Below are 25,727 nucleotides of genomic sequence, written 5' to 3'. Positions count from 1 at the left end.
TGTATCTGCAAACGTAATTATTATTTTCAGATACATTCTTACAAGGTTAAAAACAATCACGTGTGCAACAATACTTCATAGTGGTCTTGAAGCTTCCATTTCATTTTGTAATAGGATTTTTTTTGTCCTATGTGTTGAAACGGAAGACTCCAGATATCTTAAAATTTTTATTAATAAACATGCATGAAATATGACAGTGGTAGAAGAGATTGATTACTCGTCATGGGAAGATCCTAACATATTGGTCGATCGTCTGATACTGCTGCTGGCTTTGCTTAGGGCAGGAAACTATTAGCACCTCGACGAAGTAGCCACCCTACTCGAAGAACTATAGGATTCAAGCTACAAACAGTAATTATTTGTTTTACTGCATGCATATAAAATTGTAAATAAATTATATTTTGGATTTTAAAATGATTGCTTTATTTCCCAAAGCATGATTTCTAACTAAGACTGAGGTCTCGTATACCTTATAAAATAAAGATGTTAAAATCGGCATCAAAGACTAACGAAATGGAGTGTGATAATTAGGTCATTCCAGCAATCGGGGCATTGGAGCACCTGGAACATTGAAGAATTGGAGCACTTGAATCAATTGGAGCATTAAAGCACTTGGAGCGTTTGGAGCATTGGAGAACTTGTATATCTTGGAGCATTGGGACATTTGGAGTTTTAAAGCAACTGGAGCAATGGAGCATTTGGAGATTCGGAGCACTTGGATCAATCGGAGAATTTAGAGCATTGGTGCCATTGGAGCTGTTGTAGCAGTTGTAGCAGTTGGAGAAATTTGAGCATTGGAGAATTTGGAGCATGTTCGTCCTTTTCGTTGTTTCTGGATCGTTAGGTTTGAATCAGGTCATGATTGGCCACATGGTTCGGAGTCGTCTGGTCTATGCCTTTGATGTCTTACATAACCTGTTTGAAATGAATGATATGGTTTGAAAATAAGGCATTATGGCTAAACTGTATGTACTTACTACCAATTGGATGTACCTGGCCACCAACTGGTAGTGTGAGGCTGACCAAACCGTTAGTTGGGCTTGGTCATCTAACTGTAGGCTATGTGCCTTTTTGCTGACTGGACATGTCTGGTTATTCGACTGTCATGTATAATTGCCTTGAAAACACATATAAAGGACTCGCTTTGCCTTCTAAGGAGACTGTAGAAATTGAAAAACGCTTGTTATGTGTTTTTGTTGTACTTTTAGAATATATAATATTTTATTTTATTTTAATTCGTTGTTATTTCTCGAACCTGTCTTGATTGGGCAAATTTATGCGACATTTAATTAAATTAAATTATTACATCAATCAAGAATAATGATAATGATCTAATCAATAATGATAATGATAATCAATCATTATTTTAATAGGCTATTTATTTGATGGATTTTGAATTATTTTCCCAATTTCCAGTTCAATAATTACAGAATTTTAATTTGTGGCCTTTGTCATCATTGGCTTTACTTGAGGCTGGTAGACAATGAATTAAAGCCACTTTAATATTTTGACCATGTTTTATTAAAAATATGTTTTTTTTTTATCTAGAGCAAACATTTTTTCATCGTCCCAGGACATAACCGAGGACAGGAATTAACCATATCGATCAGTAAATTAATCAGTTAATTTTTTGATGACTTTTTTTAATGTTTCCAAAATTTCTAGCTAAAAAAAGTACAGATTTTCAAAATGGCCATCATATGGTGGATTCCATGGTAAAATACGGCACTCTAGCAGGTAAAAATTAAGATAATATTTCAACACCACTCTTTAGCAGACAGTGTGTGTGCTACATGGCACTAGCGCTCCTTGTATTAATTACTGGAAACAATATGGTGGTGGCGGCGTCTAACCGGCGATGTGTGTTAACTATTACTTCTGGTAGCTATTATTGAAAAAATGATCCAGCGGGTAGTGTTATTATTCCTTCAAATTAAAAAAAATACAATTAGGTATATGTGTGTTATTGTTTATATAATTTAATTAATTATCAGTCATGTAAATGTCTCGATGACTGTGCGGTCAAAGTCATAAGTAATCAAACCGAGAAGATTGAGATGTTATGGTTCGAATCACCGCGGTTCCAATACATTTTGTATAAAAATATAAAATTTAATTTTTTGATAAGGACCATAACAACATTGTCAGTTAATGGAACTTTGACCTTACGAGCAAGAGACAGTTCGATGCTGGCGCTCTCTAGGAATAAACAGCAGAAACAAAGATGTATGTATCCAAGATGATGACCTCCAGGGGAACATGAAAAAAAAACAAGATGGCGGTTGTGACATCATCCAAGATGGTGGCTTCCAGGAGATGAAAACAAGATGGCGGCCATAACATAAATTGCAATGTTCTAGAATCCAAGGTGGCAGAATCCAAATGAGGGATTCGAAAGGCCGTTGATGTCAAGGTCAAAGGTCAAAGTCACAGTTCAAATTCAACATCATACAAGATGGACGCCATGATGTCACGATATTTTGTCATTTACCCCATCCTCATCAAGGAACCAGTTTTAGTAGCGTCCCATTCCTGTACTACTATTTTACATGCTCAGTTTCTTACCTCATTATAATTTGCTTGGTTGTGTGAATTTTTACAAAAAAAAAAAAAAACTAACGTGCACCCGTATCACTGCATTTGTGGACAAAAAAAATACTCTACTTAATTGATTATTTACTTTAATTATGCCTAGATTTTTACATCCAGCTTTGTTTGCTATGGAGATATTTTTTATGATCAAACATAACTTACCCCCTTTTCATACCCTTAAAAGACAAACCCGGAAAACTTAAAAAAATTCATATTAAATCTCTAGGTATATGCTTAATGTTCATTCTTAATGTCTAACCCTTCGATCTAGTAGATTCGCTGAATTGCATTTTTTCTTTGGACCTTTTAATCCCATTACACCCATTATGGGCGGAAACTTGCAAATAAGTTTAATAATAATCAAATAGTTTATTATTTTTATTATTTATTTACATATTACTTAATTTCAAAGATGAGATTTTTTAAAACAAATGAAGACCTAACCTATTTTACCCCCATTAAAATACTAATTTTAATAAATGAAAAAAATAAACAATACTTAAATCTAGATGCCAGGTTTTTTTTAGTTTATAACAGCTTATTCTAATTGTTTTAGTAGTGTTAGTTTTTTTTGTTGGAAAAACAAAGCTACTCCTTTACCGTTATTTGGGGTTGAATTTCACAAATTGGTAAATTTGTGGTTGGTAATTTTTGTATGTTTATTATTAGTACCGAAATAATATTATAGGTTTATTTTATTTTAGAGATATAATTATTATGTTAAAATTATACTTAACCATTTTTACTACTTAGGTGTTGCATTTCGCAAAATATAAAAATTGTGGTTGATAATTTTCGTAGGTTTATTATTTGTATTTAATAAAATATGTTACCATTATTAAATTTGGAAGTATAATTATTAATCTTAAATAAATACTTACCCCTTTTTCAACCCTACGGCTATAATTTTTGGAAAATATATATAAATTGCTATAGGTAGTTTTTGTATATGTATGACTAGCTGCCCGACCCGGCTTCGCACGGCTATACTAATGGAAATAAATTAAACCACATCTCCCATTTACAGTAATGGTAAATAAAAAAATTCAGTGAAAATTTATTACAATGCTGTATAATGTACCGGAGAGAAAATGAATAGCAACGATGATTTCCCGACTCGTGCACGCAACGTACAACTGATGTACCCGTACTTCGCTACGGCAGTCTACATGCAGATCACTCTTGCGCCGCTCATTATACATGCCTCTCCTTGTGGGTACGCCACTGCCGCGCGATGCCCGTTGCCATGGAGACGCAGAAGGCATGACCAATGCAAAATCCTGTTCTCGTGCAGACAAAGTACCCACTGTTGCCTGGTTTTAACCACCCATGGGATCTAATTTTCGGAAAATGTCATCCTGCGTAACATAAGGAACATTACTGTGAAGTTTCAAGTCTGTAAAATATATAAACTTGAAAAAAGGGCAATAAAAACAAATTAAACACAGAGAGAGGGAAAAAAAAATAGTTTAGGTTTGTGATTTAAAGTGATAAAAAGTATTTAAATACTAATTGAACTCTTATGAGGGTACTGATTGCTTCGTTGTTTATATCACACGGGTGTTTTTTACTTGTATGGGAAAATTAAGAATGATAAGGCATCTAGTGCGTGGCAACAATGTTAATAGGCAATAGGAAATAAACTTCTAGCGCCTGCGGCATTGTCAACACACACTTCGTACGTGTACTGGATGTTGTATCTAACCCCCTCCAACGCATTTGATTCTAAATTGGACTTTTAGTAAGGATCCCTAATGTTATTGATAATATAATATAGCCTATAGCCTTCCTCGATAAATGTACTATCCAACACTGAAAGAATTTTTTAAATCGGACCAGTGGTTCCTGAGATTAGCGCGTTCAAACAAACAAACAAACAAACTCTTCAGCTTTATAATATTAGTATAGATATAGATTGATACCCATTATCATTTATTATGATTATTGAATTCGGATATATAATTATTCATCTCAAAAGCATAATTACCCCTTTTTTTTACAGCATAGGGGTTTAACTTCGTAAAATTTAATAATTGTTTTGGTATTTTTGTACGTTTATTATTGGTACTCAATATATATTTATTACACGTAATTAAATTCCGAGATATAATTAATAATCTTAAAAACATACCTCCCCCTTTTTTACCACTTATAAGTTGAATTTCGCAAAATATAAAAATTGCAGTTGGTCGTTTTCGTATGTTTATTATTGGTACCTACCCAATATTATTTGTTACGCTTAATCATTTCGGAGATAAAATTATTAATCTTAATAATGTATTTAATCCATTTTCAACCCTTAGGTTTTGAATTTCGCTAAATAAAAAAATTGTGATTGGTTGTTTTCGTGTGTATTTTATTGCTTCCCAATATCATTTACTTCGCTGAATTAAATTCGGAGATATAATTATTAATCTTAAAAATATACCTACCCATTTTTTTTACCCCTTAGGGTTTGAATTTCAGTAAGAAAAAAAAAGTGGTTTGTTTTCGAATGTTTATTATTGTTACTCAATATCATTTATTACGCTTTATTAAATTTGGAGAACTATCTTTATAACTATATAACCTCTTAGGGGTTGGATTTAGCAAAATATAAGCATTATTATGTTCTATTCGTATGTTTATTATTTGTACCCAGAATCATTAATTACGCTTGATTAAATTCGGAGATATTATTATCTACTCATCTTTAAAACATACTTACCCCTTCGTTTTTTTTGAAAAATTTTAATTTTTTGTTTGGATGTTTTTGTATATTTATTAATGTTACTTAACTAATTTTCGTTAGCTTGATTAGTTTCAGAGATATAATTAACTATCTTAAAAATTTATTTACCCCTTTTTTAACCCCTAAGGGGTGTAGGCCTAATTCTGTAATTATAATAGCCTAGTTTTAAAGTTAGCCAAAGACCCTTCTAATGCGATGTTGGCATCCCTTCTCAGGGCCCTGCCAACACCGAAAACCTTGCCATCGGCCGGGTATAAAGTGCAAAACTAACATAAGAGTTTTAACCCAAGGCAATGCTAATACATGCACCCAATTCTTACAGTCGATGTTTTTACAAGGAACAGTAAATCGTATATCAAAACAAAAGGTAATGTCAATTGAGTGGTTGTATTAATAAAATTATCGTTATAAAAAAAAGTGTTTATTCTTTCTTTGCTAAAAAATAACCTCAACACCACTTGGATTTTATACCAACCAAAAGTTATAACACTAACAATTCCACCTGTAAATCTCTACAATCCCACTTAACTTCTAAACCTGAATGACTTCATGCTCAGCTGAGCGTAAAGCCAAAAAAACATACCAATTAATTTGCACTGTTTCAGCCCTATATTATAAAGAGGATTGATTAATATTAACTCATGTAGAAGCTAGAAGCCCATAATATACAAACCAAAATGATAATTACAAAAAGTTACATCATATTTCTTAGCCTAAGTAAAATTATTTGGCTACACTCAGCAACAATTTCATCACCGATGATTATTTTTCGCTAATCGGCCGCGTCAAATACCGAGAGAAAAGATAATGAAGACGACATTAGTTTGCATGGTCACTTATCGCGCAAATATTTTGTTATCACTCCAGCTAATACTTTATTGTTAACTCTTTGCTGCTAAAAAGAACTAAAAGAGTACTCCAAAAGGCAATGCAAGTCACTAACACCAGCAACCAGAGTCGTGTCCAATCTCTTCTCCAATCGTTCCCACTTGAACCTTAAACTACCACAAAGTCAAATAAGTGATCACAGTAACTGCGACGTAATTTCTCCGGTAAAATTCCCCATACCATGCAGAAATCGAAATCATCGTTTACCTCACACACTTTTCTACTCATTGTGCAGCAAGGTTAAGTACAGTTATTAAAAATTCCCGGGTCTTTGCTACCCATAAAAAACTGAATCAAAATAAGCTGCGCCGCGTCGCGCTACCTGCAGTAGTCGGCAGCTAACCCCAGCAGTCCCGGTCGTAAAACCATTTTATCGCCGCGTCAGGCAGCCGATACAGCACTCCTTCGCCTTGCGTGAAGTTTCCCGGCGCCGTGGTGCTATCTCTCGTCCCAGCTGCTCCACCTTCCAGGTCGCCGGTTCATGGCCGAGTTTCTGTTCCGTCTCACAGCCCTTCTTTGTTCCTCGCCGCAGCGCTCCTAGCGCCGCTAACGGCAAACTCGAGCAACAGCAGAAACAGAGCACTAACGGTTCGTGCGCCAATTTCCCTCATCCGCACACTTCCTATTTGTTTTGGGCTGGGCCTGCAAATAACCTTTTATATATAAGAAAAAAATTTGCAATAAACTCAAAAAATAAAGAAATATTTAAACATTAGCAGAAATTATGAAAATGCAGTGCTAAATTGAAACTAAAATACATGTTAACACCTGAAGTGTTACATTTCGAGGTACTATATTCCTCACTAATAAAAAACCGTTAATCAAAATCCGTCCATTGGTTTTCGATTAATGCTCGAAGAAACAGACTATATATATATGTGTGTTTGTATATATATATATATATATATATATATATATATAGAGAGAGAGAGAGAGAGAGAGAGAGTTCTCAGTTATGTAAATAGCCATTTAAATTAGACTTTTTTCACCATTTAATATACAAAGAGATTTATTGTTAGATTGTCCCTAGACCACAAACAATTGTAAACTCAAACGTTTATACATTTATCATAAATAAATTTTTAGGTACACGATAACTGTTCTAATTTTACAAAAAATACTTCCAGGCTCGTATATAAAATACAGATATGAAAAATCTCTGTCGATGTTGTTAATTTAAAATTCGGTCAAACAGAGAAAGAATGGGGAATATTTTATAATATCCGAAAAATCACTACAACTCCGTAATATGAAAATATCGCAACCGTTGGAAGTTATTATACGTATATAAAGTAGTATTAACCAAAAACATTTGTGTAATAGGTTTTTTATATCACCAAATGTTACTCAAAGGATGAAAAAAATTAAGGGTTGATAGGCAAACCAATTCTTAACTCCCTTAGTAGCTACAGTATCAAATCCGTTATAAATTATTGTAAAAATTTAATCCAAAATCTTTAATCTGATATTCTGTTTCAAAATTGTAACCCTAAGCTTAAGGGGTTAATAAATTTATCGAATTTCATGATGAGTAAATAGGTATGCTATTTTCATGAGAGTTTTACACTATTAGCACTCACAGAAACCACCTACCTGCGTCGCGACATTTTCAAGCTTATAACTATGTGATTTCATACGGAATATTCTATAAACTATTCGAAAATACTTGCTTCATTGAATAGAAAATAATAGAAACATTTTGGCTACATGGAGTATACGAAAATGTTTAATAGGCCCATTTGGAATATTCTATAACAAATAAGTTACTCTGTACACAAAATTTCCCAAATGTTCAAGAAGCTAACAAATAATATTAGGGAACAGGCTATTTATGATATTTATAACTCAAAAATATGTATTTTTTTCTGTTTGCTTGTTGGTTCTGGTATCACTCTAAAACAGATTTTTATGATATTTTTGTCATTTAGTTCACCGTCGGTACCTTATCACTAGGCTATATATTACTACAAAATTTTACCCGTAAGTGGTGAAAGGGGATAAATACCATTAAATATTAAATAAACATTTATCAGAAGCTAAGTAAGCATAGATAATTAAATATATTGGTTATGAGTTATTAAGATACCAAAGTTACCATTTTTTTATCAATTTGCGAAATTCTACCCTTAAGAGGGCGTAAAAGGGTTAAGTTTGGTTTTGTGAAAAAATATATATATATATCCGAGGTGAGATTTTTTTTTCCTTTCAAATTTCATCTCATAACTAAGTGTAAAATAGATAATTGTCACGTTATCAAGTTTAGATTTAACTCCTAATACATTTAAACGGAAGATTTAAAATTGGCACACGTAATGTTTTCTAAAAATAAAACATAGCCAGTTTAGAAATTCCAAACACTGAATTGTTATAAAGAGAATGAATTAGTATTTGCACCTTATATTTTACTGTGTCTATTGCTTACCCAAAGACGTTTGGAATTTATAACAGATTTTCTTAAATGTTAGGCACGGTATCAGCAGTTATCTGAATGAAGCGAGAGTGAAGCCTCGGGCAGTTAGCTGGTGTGTGTGTAAAGCAGCGTTTGCGTGGGCCTTCCTACAGACATCTACATACCTCGGCCTGTAGAACGAGCTGAAAAGAATTTTTTTTTTAGTTTTCAATAATTTTATTAAAATTAACTAAATATTTATAGATCTCATTGGAGTTAGGGGATACGATTAACATTTCGGGGACAAGGGACGAGCATACATGTTTGTGTTCGTCGTGCAGCTGATAGTAGTAGTAAATAATAGCCGGTACCAGCCCTGCGTGCAAGGTGTGAAGAAGAGAGCCGACCACCCTTCTTGGATTGTAACGTTACGGCCGCTATCTTGAATAACCTTGACATTTGAAATTGTCCTTGCCCTTTAAATTGACTCAAACCCAAAATTGGCTTAAATTTTCACATTTTCGAAGGACAAATTCCTGTTTTGAAGAAAAATTTCCCACCAAATAATTAAAATAATTCTGGGATTTAAAATTCCTAAATAGGCTTAGTATTCCTCAAATAAGACTCAAGCACCGAGTTTTTGACCTTTGACCGTGGATTTCATCTTGAATAACCTTGACCCAGGCAGCCATCTTGGATTGAAGAAAATTCATGAGCCGTTATATTGGTTCTAGAATAGTCAACCATTTAAAATTCCACAATTGGTATTCTAGAACATTTCATCGTTTGAATCCTAGAAAGTTACACTATTTTGAACTCTGAAACATCCTGCCATATTTAATGACGCCATCTTGAAAATCTATAATTAATGGTCAAAAAATCGGAAAATTCTTAAAAATTTTAAATAAAAATTTTGATAAAATTTAAATAAAGACCTACATTGTTCATTCTGGAATTCTCGGTTCGAACCCGACAAATGTAAATTTCACCTTTTGGAGGAGGTAAATTATCTTTTATATGACAGAGTATATCAGCTAAACTAAGGAATATTAATTGACAGGAAAATTATTATTTTTTGTTTGAATACCATCTGATTAAAATATAAGTGCTGTTCTGGTAACTACGAGGGTTATTTTTTTTTCAACCTCCGATCGGCTGTAATAAAAAAATGGGAATGAATTGGGAAATTATTTTAATGTCAAAAGAAACGTACATCTTTACTCTATTTTTCCACATAATCACCGTGCAGATTGAGGCATTTGTCGTACCGATGTACCAGCTTTCCAATACCCTCTGCATAAAATGATGCCTCCTACCTATTCAGCCACGTTTTAACAGTGCCCTGCAGTGTGATTACAGATTCATTTCTCCATGGCATGCCCATTAATCGATACCCTAATCGCTCGTACACGAATCGACACGCCTCGTAGTGTTTACCCCCTTCCACCAACCATGTGGAGCGGCCAACTCACACCTCAGTTGAAGCTTGGTTATGGGAATGTCAACATGGCTGCAACGATAAACTGTACGGCGAAATGCGAGCTGCGTGGAGTCATCCGTTTCTTACAGGCAGGAGGGCACACTGCAGCAGAAATCCATCGCCGAATGAGTGTTGTGTACGGTGAAAACTTTATGAGCGATGGCGTTGTGCGAGAGTGGTGTCGGAAATTCCGCGAAGGCCGTATTGATGTTCATGATGAAGGTGGCCAAGGAAGGAAGTCGGTAGCAACAGATGAAACAGTTCAGAGAGTTGATGCAGTTGTTCGTGAGAGACGTCGATTCACGATTTCAGAACTGTCTGAACAATTTCCGCTCATTTCAAGGTCAGCCCTATACGCCATTGTTACAGACAATCTCGGATAAGGAAAATCTGTGCCCGATGGGTACCCAAGATGTTGACTGACATCAACAAGGAGCGGCGAATGGCATCAGCCTTGTCGTTTTTGCTGCGTTACGCAGACGATGGTGAACACTTTTTTACTGAAAATGTGACAGGTGATGAAACATGGATTCATTTCGATAATGAAGAAACAAAACTTTAATCACAACAGTGGATGCACACCTATTCTCCAAACAAGCCGAAAAAGTTCAAACGGACATTCAGCACCAAGAAACAGATGGCTACAGTGTTCTGGGATCACCAAGGTGTGCTACTGGTTGATTTCATGGAGCCAGGGACAACAATCAATGCTGCTGCATACTGCGCGACACTACGACGGCTAAGACAGTCGATACGCAACACGCGGAGAGGAATGCTGACATCTGGTGTTGTCTTGCTTCATGACAACGCCCGACCGCATAGTGCCGCCGTAACACAACAACTCCTTGCAAGATTTCGATGGGAAGTGTTTGATCACCCTCCTTACAGTCCGGATTTGGCACCGAGTGACTATCACCTTTTCCCCACGTTGAAAAAGTGGCTTGTAGGACGACGCTTCAACACCAATGATTAACTGCAGAGCACTGTTAAAACGTGGCTGAATAGGCAGGAGGCATCATTTCATGCAGAGGGTATTGGAAAGCTGGTGCATCGGTACGACAAATGCCTCAATCTGCACGGTGATTATGTGGAAAAATAAAGTAAAGATGCACGTTTCTTTTGACATTAAAATAATTTCCCAATTCATTCCCGTTTTTTTATTACAGCCGATCGGTGGTTGAAAAAAAACTAACCCTCGTATAAGTCACCAATCAAACGAAACTCTGAATTTATCTGAAGTCTCATATACAAAGAAAAATCCATTGAGGATTTTTTTTCTCAGGAATAAGCAGGATCACACGGAGAAAACTAATATAATTATATCCAGGAATAAACAGGAGTAAAGGAAAAAAAAAACAACATAAGTCTTTCCAGGAATAAACATGACCACACGAATAAAACCAACATGTGCATTGCAAATTCATGTTTTGTGAATGTTAAACGATTAATGTACAGTAGACGCAACAAGACTCCGAGCCTGGGTGACGGTTAGAAAATCGATGTGTGTATGTGAGTCACGACATTGGGGAAGGCAGACGTGGCGCGGCGAGGGATAATGCGTAACTTGATAACAGGGGCTACACGCTACTACACAGAGTGAAAACGTAGTCCTTCGGTGAAATCCGACGAATACGTTCGTTAACACATCCGTGGTACTTACTAAACGTTTTCGTTTACAGTTTGGATCTGAGGTTTGTGTGCATGTAGTGTATCACTTTTGTTCAGAGCCAGTGTTACATATGTAGTGCAGTACTTCAGTAAAGTAAAACTTTATACATAAAATACCTCCAGAGTTGTCAAAAGTTAAGAGTAAAAAACTGCACTCGCAGGCGCGGGAAATCGTCTATAACGTTCTGCAGTTTATGGAAAATGAAGCGCGATTGCAGGAACCCTTCATTTCACTAGAGAAAGCACAGCTGAGAAAAGCTAAGGCGACGGGTGTGTCTCGCACGACTGTACAAACAATTAAAAGGGAGGCTAAGAGGAATGAAGCTGGTGAAGGAACATCTTTCGAGACGCCCAACAAGGAGCGAAAGAAAACATGTAAACACGAACTTGACACCTTTGATGAAGCTGTGGTACGACGAACTGTGTACAATTTTTGCTTACTTGAAAAACATGTGCTGACTATCGAAACTGTACGACGTAAACTAAAGAATGACATAAAAATACCAAGGTAGCAATACAACATTAAGGACGACTTTGAAGAATCTAGGATTCAGGTGGCAGAAAACCAAATCGCAGCGCTTACTTTTAATAGAAAAATCAGATATTCGGCAAAAACGTGTAGAATATCTCAAGAGTATGCGTCAATATAGAAACGATAAACGCACAATTATATACATGGATGATTCGTAGATATTGTCGTCATAGAGTAACGATGTTCTCGAACAGCAGTAATGCTCGGCAACATGAGAAGAGAGAACGTGCGAAGAATATTCCTCGCAAGAAGTTTGGCTGTGAAAAAGGTTTCAAGCTACTTGAAATAAATTATAATTTGAAAATAAACTTGAGGACATGCAAAGGGTGTGCCATGCGACAGAATGTAAATATTTTGGCACAACAATATTGCACTGATGGGATAGTGAATACACCGATAATAGGTACATTTAGAGTAACATCTACTATTAACCTGAGAGGTTTTGTAATTGACTAGACGTCCTTGCAGATCCTGCAATATGTCGTTTGCATTTGTCCATAATGCATGAAGACACGAGAAGAACAATTGTAAAACCCTTCTCGTATGAAGTTTCGATGTGATAAGTGTCATCTATGGTTTACTCGTATTGATAGTTTGAGAAGACATTCGAAAAACTATAAATGTGAAGTTCGTGTGCTTACTCTGAAACTACCTGCGGACATTTAGACTCCTCAGTTTAAGTTGGAAACTCGCTTGTGTACAAGTTGCAGTAGCAAAACAGATGTGTAGCAAACGATACCATCTTCACCTGGGCATATATGTAAACCTAAGGCTGTGCTAGATGCATTACAGTGAAATAATAATGGATTATTCGTGGTAAAATATGCACTTGGTAGAATTGTTTAAGACTATTATCTTAATATATTTAGTGAGTCAAAATACACACTTTTCGTGGTAATATCAAGCAGAATATAATAGATCAGCTTACAGATGTGGTTAGCAACACATGGATCTTTAAATTATGACTAATTATTGTTGGACTGCATATATGGTAAGCCGGAGCCGTTCGAGCACCAATGGAAGAAAATACTTTCAAAACAAGAATTTGCAATTCCAATGAAGTGAAGAAGTAGGTTAAACATATAATTGAGAAACTCTGCCTGGAAGAAAACGTCTATACTGAAAAACTATCTGACTGGATGCTGTATTCGGTAAACCGACTGGAACTGTGAATTAGTAGAAGACAAAACAGAATTAAAGTAAAGATATACTGGATCGCTAACGTTTGCAAGTGTTCTTGTACGAGTAGTAGAGTAGAACTTATGTAATAAATAATATTTTGAAAAGCCTTATTTTATTTATTGTAATTTCACATAAAATTGATCCTAAGACTTCGTATTTTTATTAGAAATCAATTGACATAAAGCTTTGTCATAAATAAATTATTTATACATATTTTTGAATTTAAATTACCTTTATTGTATTTTTTGTATTGGCCATGGCTTGGACCAACGTCAGTTGTCGTTTAAATTAATAAATTCACTAAAGGGTAAACTTTAAAATATTTTATTCAAATTTTTTTCCAATATTTCTTCCAGAAAAATACAAATTTTTAAGACGCTATGATATATGACGATCTGATGATTAATGCTACTGCACTCTAATAGGTAACAAATAACCAAATATGACGATAGTGCACTCTAGTAAACAATAAGAAAAATCAACATGGTGGCATCCAATATAGCGGCCGTGATGTCTCACTGGTTGGAATAATTTTACCTTGGCAGTAGTAGTCAGGGCTAGTTGCTGTTACTTACGATGGAGGAAGGATTATTTACATTTGCACTCGTCGGGTTCGAATGAGAGATCCAAACTCGATTAAGTATTTTTAATTTTAATTTTAATAAATTTTCTGAAAAATTATATATATTATTTTTTAAAAATTAGGAATATTGGTAGATAATTAATGATTTTCAAGATGTTTACCAATGATGTTATCAAACATGGCGAAAAAATATTTAATACTAAATTTATAGAACATTTTAAAATTTAAAATGGTGAAATGTTTTTAACTCCATTATGGTGGGATTCATTATAGTGTAAAATTCTAAAATTAAGAATGGTGAAACTTTCTAGAAACCAAAATGGAGACCGGGGTCAAGGTCATCCAAGATGGCAGCTAGGGTGAAGGTCATGACCTCGAAGGTGCGGGTATTTTATTTTGGATAATTCTAAGCCTCTTTAAGAAATCTTAAACCTATTTGAGGAATACTAAGCGCATTTAAGAATGCTAAACCTTGTTGCAGAATACAAAGTCTCTTTGGGAAAAGTTGAAACTTCAGATTTTTTTAAAGGTTTTTAAGGAATTCTCTCTCAAAAAAATATACTTTTTCTATTAAGATTGAAACATTTTTCAGTAATTATGGAGACATTTAAATCACTTTTGAGGAAATTTGTGTCAATTTGAAAGGTCAAGGGCCAAAATAGAGGAATAGACTGTCCAAGATGGTAGCCTTGAAATCAAAATTTATGATGACAGTCTTCTCTCAGCTCCACACCAGCACCCAGGGCCCGGACCTGCTATGATAAACAATTGTTGGTTTAAACTCGAGGCCCTTTATCCAAACATGCGCCATAGCATTACAATTAAACATTGCTTAAATTAAAGAAAATATGAAGTAAAATAGCGAAGACATGCAGGACATTGAGAAATATAGGAATATGCTGCAGGGATGATGGGTGTGACCAGTTTCTCGCTGGGCCTAGACGAGGACAAGCCGCCATCTTACGTTCAAGCACGCGTCGGCGAGCACGCCATCTTTGACTGCGAGCTGGACTTTCCTCCCTACATCCCTTACGTACTGCGCTGGAACAAGGAGGTGAGTATTCACACAATCAACTAGCCCACTTCCATCCTTCAGTAGGTTACAACTGCGAGTAGGACTTCCCACTCTACATCCCTTATGCCCTGAACTGGAACAAGGAGGTGAGTATGCACACAATTAACTAGCCCACATCGATCCTGCAGTAGGTTACAACCATGTGCTGGACTTCCCTTCCAACATCCTTTATGTTTTGTGCTGGACGAAAAAGGTATAAGCCCTATTTTACAATGCAGTAGGCTACAAGTGCGAGCTTTCTTCCCATCCTCCATCCTACATCCTATAGGTGTTACCCTTTAACATTGAGGTAAGTACAAGCACAATCTCCAAAAGGGGAATTAAAATTGTTGGTAAAGTGGTAGTCATGCTCTGGACAAATGTTGGCATGTAAATACTTTAAGTCGTTTCTGTTTCTTTAACAATATATTTTGCGTTTGCCAGCATAATGAAAACACAATAATGGGAGATAAATATAAACTTTGTTTAACACAAGATTGTAGCATTTATAGGTAGGTATATTCTCTTTCGAATATACAGCTGTGAAATACACACAATACAGAAGCATGACCTCAATCATAAGATGCCAAGCTATTTTCAGCAACAGATGGACACCTTTCTTGCGTGGACAACTGGTGTGGTAGTCTCTTTCTTGATGAGATATTGATACCACATGTAACGTAGCAGCACTTGGCTGTGATCATGAATTATAGGACAATTGCAAAGTTGCAGGACTTAAATTAAATAAATTTGTATTTGTTGTAGAGTCTGTAGTTTTTTAGAGGCATAGAATGAATAAGATGGGCGAACAGCCACTGATCAGTAAGGCAATAGTAATTCACAAAGAACATGAACCAGTAAATAAGAAAAAGCTTCAGGCCTTTTGAAAATTTTTGAATTATTATGAACGGTTCATGTGCAACATATTTGAAAGCATTGGAGCCATTTAATTTCTTACTATATTCAAATTCTTCAAGGCACTGGAAAGTGCTACAAAGCAAAGTATTTCAAGAGGCCGAACAGCTACTTTGGTCTGAACAGTTTCTCACGCCTTATTACAGCATTATATCAGAATTTTTGACCAGCGATGCTTCTGGCTCATACGAGTAATACTTTCACATTAATTAGGAAATAAAACAGAAGTCTAAATAGCTTTTTATTCGATGACAAAACACAATAGTGAGTTGGTAAGACAACAACGTAGCACTGGCTGTGATTTGTGGTATTACCAAATTAAAACATTATCCGACTGTGAGGTAATTTAAGATTGTAACTGATTATAAGCAATTCCTGTGACCATTCATCCTAACAAAACTATCACCTATACCATTTGACCGCAGTTGTTGCGATTGACTCCAATGTTTGGATGTACGATTTTGATTAGGCCTACAGGTCAGTATCTCAGACACATGTAGATATCCTTAGCAGAATGCCCCTGAATATTTCAGTAACCTTGTGATGTGCTTAAGCTAGAAGTCTTCAGGTATGTCGGTGGATACAGATTAGATAACCTAGCTGCGGATACTCGTGAGGGTCTTTAGTCAGCAGTCATGAAAAATACACTTATGGATTGCTAGACAAAGTACCTGATAAAATGCAGAGCCTTAATTTGTATGCAGGTAAGAACTTAATATACATAAATGGGGGGGGGGATTCCATGCTAATCATATTGATCTGATACTATTGCGATTTAAAGCTCGAAGTTATTTCTTCAGCCCGAATCTTCATACTTCCATTGAATAAGTAGTCAGTGAATTATATTTTAACAGTTTTAAATTAATTTACCCAATGTAAAAACGAGCATTTAAAACACCATATATACCATGATCTTAACTGCATGTAGACTTTGTAGAACCTTTTCATGACATGACTTGTTTGAATGTAATTTGTGTATATTTAAATTTTTCTTAGGTACTATGTGTTTCGAGTGTAACTGAAAGTGCAGATGAAAGACATGTTCAACTGTGGTAATTTGCCAGATGGTATTGAACAGATTATATGTCATTGGAGTCTCAAGAAATAAAATACAAGTAATCCACTGGCCAAAAGGAATTTGCAGAATATCAATCAGAAGCTCAGAAAAACATTTAGAGTGACTGGAAAACGTAGTTACCCCATATCTGGTTGGCTTGGTGGATGGAACTAAGAAATTGTAGTGATGGAACTTGATAACACCTACAGAGCTGTTGACGGGATGATAACTGCAGATAGCTCTAGTAAAAATTGATCCATGGTCAACCAGAGGAAAAAGCCTGGGTCTACACAGAGAGTATTCTAGAGTTACACCTCAAGGAAGCAGTATGCTTCTATGTAAGTGGCCCAATTGGCATTAAATTGTAACTTATATTGAGAATAAGAGACTAGCAGCGCAAACTGTGCAGACGATGTCTTAACAAGCTACATCAGTCGGGGTAATTCCAGGATGTCAAGGAAGCCGAACTTCAGCCAAGCACCAGTTAGGCAACCACAGCCTCAAAGACACTACAGGCTGCAGCTCATGCAGAATCGACAAGAGAAAAATTTCTTTGCAACCCCCCTGAATGATGTTTCGATTTTTCTAGTGCAGAAGCTTCTGTAGGATGGCAGCATGATCCATCAAAGAAGTTAATTTATTTTCATTTTAAGGAGGAGGGAACTGTTGTATATTATAGGGATGGTTACATTGATAGGTATTATTGTATTTTAATGTTGGTAACTGTCATTTGGAGTGACAAGTGCATGGTAAGCTAGCATGCAACATGACAATGATACACCAATTCAATTTTAAACAATTGAATGATGTTTGATATAAATTATCTTGAGAAAATTAAAAAAAACACACATGAATGTTGTGAGCCAGTGCATGTTGATCTAGGAGGGCAACTATGCGCAATACAAGCATCAGGCAGAGTGTGACAGCGATGTGCGTGCTGCAGGGCAGGACAGTGTTCTGGGCAGACCGCGAGGACGAGCCGAGGGCTGTGGACGAGTACCGTGACCGCATCAGTCTGGTGCCCTCCAGCTCGCCTTACGGCCGCGGCTCCGTCAACCTGACCAGCATCCGCGAGTCGGACAGCGGCTGGTACGAGTGCAGCGTGTACTTCCCCAACCGCACGCCGTCCACCAGAGCGAATGGCACCTGGTTCCACCTCTCCGTCGACGGTATGGCAGCTGGTACTTCCCGCACTTCCCTATGTCCATGGTGGTGTAGTGGGCAGATTCAGGTCTCGCTGAGAGTTGGTCTGTGTCCGAATCCTATCGGATCTCATGCTCATCGTATTGATTCCCAGGCCCTTCAAACCAAGGAGCTTATATACATTAATATATCTGGAGAGGCCACCCTGCCAATCTACCATAAGACAAGGGTGAAGCTTATTCTAGTCCAATAGATTGTAAGAGGAGTTGGGAAATGGGACAGTGTGCTTCGTGAGTGTGGAAGCTCTTGCTCAAATGGAATGATTTTTTTTAAAGGGTGATGCTAAATTTATTCTTTTAAATTAATGTTTTCACTTTAAAGACCACTTTATTTCATACACAAATATAAATTATTTTGTGCTCATCATTGTTAAAGGTTAGCTTTTAACAGTAAATTCAATATGAATTACTTTTAGCTATATACACATGTTAGTGACTAATTTCACTCAATATTCAGTTAGGATTTTTACAATGAAAACTTTTGGTTTTTTCGTGGTTGAATTTCTTAAGTCTTACAGTACTTGAAATTTTTTTTACTTAAATCATTGTATGGTTCTTTAGTTAAGTCATTGTCGGAATTACGACAAGAAAAAAAAATACTAAATCAGTTATATTAGTGACCACATACAAAAAATTAACTTAAATCGCTATCTTCCAGGCAGTGATATCCTAACTTATCAGCCATGACGTCAGAGTATTCATGCTTACAGACTAGTTACTGTTAAGAAATAAATAGGCAAAGAAAGAAGGCCAAAAACATTTGTGGTCTGAAACAATACGAGGTAAGCTGAAATTCTTTTAAATTTTTTGTTTAACTCCTGAATTAAGTAACTTAATTTTGTGATGATCGTCTAGGTCTGCATTATGCTCAGTCTAAACGAAATACTTTATAATTTACGGAGGTTATTATATATATATATATATATATATATATGCAAATAACTCTTGAAGAATGCTCTGACATAAAATATTAACCATTTATAAATTGTAAGAATTACATTTTGCATCCATTAAGAACTTCAAGTATGTAATTCGTTTCAAAAAGTGCAAAGACTATTTTTAGAAACACTTTTAGCCAATTATAAAACATCCTGAGTTTTTAACTGCTTGAAATGTAAGTAGGGGGAGTGCAGGGGTTCTGCACCACAAAAAATCACTGTCAGCCCCTCCCCTTCCTCTTTCAATCATCAATCATTTGTTTTATTTTTCTTCCGCCTCCTTCCCCTATTAAAATCACACCCCCTTCACCCTTCTCCTATGGGGGCTAAGCCCATTAATAATTATTTATTAAATTTTACAGTTATGATTTATTGGTGTGACAGGTGTACATAAACCTCTTCACCCTCCTCCCCCTCATCACAACCAAACTCTTCCCCTCTCCCCCTCCTCCTTTACCACTCCTCCTCACCCTCATTCCCATATTTTTTTTATATTTCCTGCTGAACTTAGTTGAGAATTTGGGAGGTAGGTGTCGCTGTTGTCCTCCATATTGGATGTTGGCCATATTGAATGGCATCACAGTTAGTTGAGAAGTTGGAAGGTAGGTTGTTCCATAGTCGCTGTGAGTTATTTAGTAATTTAATTAATTTTTTTATTTGAGTAAGGTTGCTGGTTTTCGATCCATGATCACGCCTGTGAGCTTGAGATTAGAAGAGAAACACTTTTTCCATTCAACTACAGATTGAGTTGAAGAGTAGAGAGTTAAAAAATGTATATAAAATAGGAATTGAGGGGAGTTGAAATTTCTTAATGGGGGAAATTAATTATGTGGTTATTAAAATTAATCATCAGAAGGAGGGTAAGGTGAAGTAAGGGGATAGAAGTACGAGGGAGGAAGCTTAGAAGTTCGTGGAGGGAATTTCAAGTATGAAATTAAAGATTTTTAATTAAATGATGTTTGTATTCATTCATCGCTAGGGACTAGGGTGTAGTGTCAGAAATGGCTACCAGGATTGCTAGTGTTTCACCGCTAGGGTAAATTATTGGAAATGGTAGGGAGAGTGTGCTTTATTTAGTGGAATTACTTGCTGCATGGGTACAATGATCAAAAGTGTGGGAAGAGCAAGCCACATTTAAATCTCAAAAATTAGTCAGGAGAGAGTGCTGCTATATTTAACTAACATAGTGTCCCTTTTTGTGGACATGATGCAAGCATAACTTGTAAAAATTTTGAAAACCACCATATCCACCTCACACACACTCTCTCTCTAATAGACACATTTCCTCAGACTGGCACATTGTATCATTCGAATCATTTTCCACAATTGTCCACCATATCTCACCTTATCCCCTCAAATTGTATCAAACCATATCCCACCAATCATATCCCTCTGTATCCCACAATATCCCATTGTATCCCATCATATCACACAGTATCCCACCATACCCCACCAATCATATCCCAAAGTATCCTACCATACCCCAACAAATCATGCAGTATTCCATCATATCCCACTGTATCACAAATATTGTATATCAGCACACACTTACCTTTCCTTTCCTATATTTTCAACCTTCTCTACTCTGCCCCTCTCCCCTCTTTTCCTCTTTCTCACACACTCCCTCTCCCTCTCTCCCTCTCCCTCTCTCCCTCTCCCTCTCTCCCTCTCTCTCTCTCATGGTCTCTTTCTCTCCCTCACATACACATATATTCACTTTCCCTCTCATTACCAACACTCCCTCCCCCTATTCTTTATTCTTACCCTATCCCATCCTCTCCCCCTCTCTTGTGTTCACTTTTTCTCTCTCCTCTCTCACACTCTCTCGCTCATACACATGTACACATACACATATACTCTCTCTCCTCTATCCTTTATTCCTCTCCTATCCCACCCTATCCCCCTCTCTAATGTTCTCTTTCCCTCTTCTCTCTCTTTCACATTCTCTGTAAAACTCTCTCTCTCCATCACACAAGCACACACACTCCTAGAATTATCACTTGAAGGGTAAACGTTTTTTGTGTATAGTATTATTAGAATGAAATATTAATAATGTTTCCCCATATATTTAGCTCTTATTGGCACACAAGACGTATTAACACACTATACATTCTGTTACAAGTAAATATATTCACAAAATATGTATGTTTCAATGAAAAATTATCTAAATACTTAAAGTTTGTGTCAATAAAGTAGTTAATTAACTCCATGTGTATTTATACAGATGCAGATTGAATATATCATTTACATATATATCAGTATTTGAAATTATATAAATTGCTGTAAAAAGAAACGGATATATTTTCCCTCCTGAACATTCTCGAAAACTTATAAATTTCAAAAAAGTATTTAATGAAAAATAATCAACAACACACAAACATAATTACAAATAAGGTCTTAACTTGGCAAAATTTTAAATATTACTCTCACGATGTAAAACACTTCGGATTTCCACGACTAGATACTGTTCGCTATGCATTTACATTGCAGGTTCAATACAAATTAAAATAAACATCATCCAAAAACATACAAAGCAAAATAAAATTATTCTTACTTCAAGAAATGTACTGGCCCCTTACTTCAACACGATACTTTGCACCGAAAACGAATGCACTAGGACATATGCTCGAAGGAAAACTGTAGTAGAAACATGCATAGAGCACTGTTTTTTCACATTAACCAACAAGCGAAATGATAATTGATGTGGAATATTCATAAAACAGTTGAAAATAATATGAAAAATTAAAAAAAGTCACAGTGATTTCGTAGAAAATAAATCTATGATCTATCTTTTCCAACTACAATAAAACTCATGGAACACTCTCGTTACCATTACAGCTCAATACTAGCTTCCAAATATCCGGAATATTACACGACCATTTACCCCCATTAGCATGTATCCAACTGCTACCTACTACAGTCAGTGCAACTCTCCCTCTGCTGGTGCATGTTACCCAACACTCTCCCCATACAAGTTATGCATCAATGTCCAGCCTCTGTAATCATAATCCCTCGGAATATACGATTGACAGGATATGGTAGAATGCATCCCATCCGTAGGATACGATCGACAGGATACTGTAGGATACGATACCATCAGAAGAAATACGAACTCATCAAAGGCATGCGATTCCATCAGTAAAATACGATCGGTAGGATACGATCTCATGAGGAGGATAATATTGACAGGATACAGTATAATACGATCCCATCAGTAGAGATACGATCTCATCGAAGGAGTACGATCCAATGAGAAGGATGCGATAGACAGTATACGGTATGATATTTTTACATTAGTAGGAGACGGTCGCAGGGTATGGTAGGATACGACCTAATAATTATGATACGATCGGTAAGATACGATCACAGGATATGATAGCATTGGCGCCATCTACATTTGGCTCCAACTGATTTCAACTGTATTTTGCTCTAACTTGCCCCGATTGCTGAAATGACTTTATTATTATCCTTCATTTAGTTAGCCATTGGTTTCGATTTTTACATCTTTAAGTTAGAAGTTGTTACCAGAACGCAGTCTTAGATATTAAAATTCGAGAAATAAAACAATTATATTTGAAATCCAAAAAATTATTTAATTTTCAATTATATAAACATTCAGGTAAAACAATTCATTATTGTTGATGTGCGAATAGTTTCCCGCCCTAAGTGAAGCGAGCAGTAGTCTCAGACAATAGAATGTGTTAGGACCCTCCACTACGTGTAATCAACCTCTTCTGCTGCTGTCTTCTTCCTACATATTTATTATGAATATTTTTAAGATCTTGAAGTCTTTCGTTTTAACACCAGTCTCAAAGTTACTATCGTCATCGTTCCAGTGATCATCACAAGCTTGATCACAATAACTTATTTTAATTCGTAGTTACCATCGTTTTGGTCTCAGCACTTCAAACAATCTTCTCTCTTGGTAGCTTCAAATTATTCTATATTGTTCACATTTTCTGTAAAGCTGTCGTTTTTGTTCTCGTTTCCAGTATTATTATTTAATCCTTCAACTTTCTTATCAGTCAATCCATCAGAGGATACTGTAGAATGGTCAAATTTTTCTAGATTCATCTTAGGAAACTTGTCATTATTCTTCCTGCAGTAAGAACTTTTTTCTGTCTCTTCGACGCTTTAATCTATTAGATTTTAATGCAGGTGATGCAGATGTACAAGTGTTAAGATTGAAACTAGTTCCACAATCATTTGGTCCAAACAATGCATTTTTCTCAGTAGACGAATAAAATGGGCCTTCGCAGGTTTTGGTGTTTTATTTTAACAGTTCGTCCAAACTCAAAGGTACTCTTGCCACAACTCAGCATTTTCTGCAATGGACTCATTGCACAATTCCCTTTCTCATGAGGTCAGGCATTGACTCAGATCAATTTCTCATACGGATGGCACCGTCAGCGACTTGTGCGTCACCAACTGTGATGTCATCACAACCGTTGCGAGCCGTATTGTGGCTGGGGGTGGGAGGCTTGATAATTGTGTCAGGCCGTGGAATGCCGCCCATTACCTCTGTCAGTAACAAAATGCGCAACGATTATGTCATACACGTTCAAGATGGCGGGCGTAACGAAATTTGCAACATTTCTAGAATCGAAGATGGCGGCCATAACTAAATGTGCAGCGGTGTTCTTATATAATTTTTTATTATCTTTTATAAATGTAAGAATTTTTCATTAATATCGGATAATAATTACAGATTTTCAAGATGGAAGACATGACGTCATACTAGCTGTCCATATATACCTTGGCATTAGTGGTGGGAGGTCAGTCTACCGACGGCTTCCATGGAGGAAGGATCGGTCGCCATTTTTTTATTTTGCTTGACCGGGTTTGAATCGAGAACTTCATTATGTAAGTGCGTTTTTTAATATTTGTTTTATTAAAATTTTAATTATTTTTTTATAAATTTAAAAAAAAATTCTATTAAAATCTGATCGTAATTACGGATATTCAAGATGGCGGCCGTAACGAAAAATGCAACGGGACGTCATAATCCATGATGTCGTCAGAGGCTTATCGCAGCCCTTAGATATGGATTCTTAAGGCTCAATATGCACATTTAAAGCCGATTGCATTTTTAATTTTTTTAAAGACAAAAACAGGAAAATTTCCCTCAAAACAGCAATTTTTTCCTTGAAATCGGGATTTTTTTAATTTTTAGTCATTTCAAGTCAATTTGAGTCATTTTCAGTTATGTTTGAGTCCAAATGACCGGCGTGACGTCAGATGGCGGTCGGCACCAAGCACCACAGCCTGAAGCCTGCGCTAGGTCCGCCATTTACACACTACTATAAATGTCATTGCAAATTTCTTAAGTTCTGAATTAGTATCATTTTTAAAAGTCTGGTACAAGAGATATGACCTCTGAAGCATTCTGAGCTGCTAGTGTGTACTTTACTGCGGCGGTAGCTGAAATCGCTTGGACCGGGGCGATTTTCGCTCTTAGGAAACAAAGATATTTAATATATCGATAATTATCCTAAGGCTGAACTTTTGAACAGTGGCAGAATAAACTTTTCTTCGTTACATATCAAAAGTGTATTATCGCGTGCATATGTAGATAAAAACAAAACTTGTAGGATATGATTTGCTTAGGTAAAAAATGGTGTTGTAGTTTGATTCACTCTTTAATCTCTAAAATATTAATAAATTAAAATCACAGATAATACACTTATCACTCGGACCAATAGCATTATTTATAGCGACAACATTTATAATCTTTTCGTCTAAACTTTCACAAACCTTCGACAACATTTTGACGGACAGTATTAATGAACACGCGATTTCATTCGAAACGCGTGCACGTTTATTCGTGTAATGTACGGCAAACTTAGTTTAATTTTTTTCTTCAAACACCACACGGCTACGGTAACATGAATAGGAAATCATTACCGACAATATTTTGTTCCGTTACTCTGGGAAAACAGAGCTAACCCAGAAATGACAGAATTCCCCTCAAGGTTTTGATAAACAGACGAAAGGCTATTGCGCGAGTAGCAGACCCGTACGAGACTAAAGAGAACCTTTTTTCCTTAACCGTTAGCATTTCTGGGGTAGACACCCTCTTACCACTAGAGTCATAAACGACAACCAGACCCTTGCAAAAACACCCATCCGGCTCTTTGCCACTATTGGTATCCAACGAAGTCAGCTATCCAGCACACAAATCAACTTAAACAAAGCTAAATCTTTCATGCTAAATATTTTACAAATAAAACTCTTGTTTCATTTAGTTTTTTTTGGAAATAATGTTATTATAGTAATAATATTATCTGAGTGAAAAAAATACTCTGACTTATTACTTAACTATGTAGCATTTGCGTCATTTTAATGTAGTCGTAAACTGATTTTGAAGAATAAAGTTTCTCAAAATATTTTAAAATTCAGGCTTAGAAAATATTTTAAATGTTCTCATCGAAAACAAAATGATGCAGAAGAAAAATATTTAAAAAAAAATTAAATTTTTTATTTAAATAATTTTCAAATTTAAATAATAAAGTTTTT

The 25,727-nt window shown here is 35.9% G+C and overlaps 1 protein-coding gene across 1 annotated transcript in view; it reads left to right on the top strand.

Moving 5' to 3' along the window:
• LOC134531488 (protein borderless) overlaps positions 1-25,727 on the top strand; it is a 140,455-nt gene that overhangs the window by 49,490 nt on the left and 65,238 nt on the right. Inside the window, exons 3-4 of the mRNA XM_063367197.1 lie at positions 14,951-15,099; positions 18,015-18,240. Coding sequence (XP_063223267.1) covers positions 14,951-15,099; positions 18,015-18,240 — 375 coding nt within the window. The remainder of the gene's footprint in view (positions 1-14,950; positions 15,100-18,014; positions 18,241-25,727) is intronic.

The sequence above is a fragment of the Bacillus rossius genome, chromosome 3 (genome assembly GCF_032445375.1).
Source record: "Bacillus rossius redtenbacheri isolate Brsri chromosome 3, Brsri_v3, whole genome shotgun sequence".
NCBI classification, from domain to species: Eukaryota; Metazoa; Arthropoda; class Insecta; order Phasmatodea; family Bacillidae; genus Bacillus; species Bacillus rossius.
The sequence above is the reverse complement of the archived record's forward strand: the minus strand, read 5'-3'. Positions and strand labels throughout refer to the sequence as shown.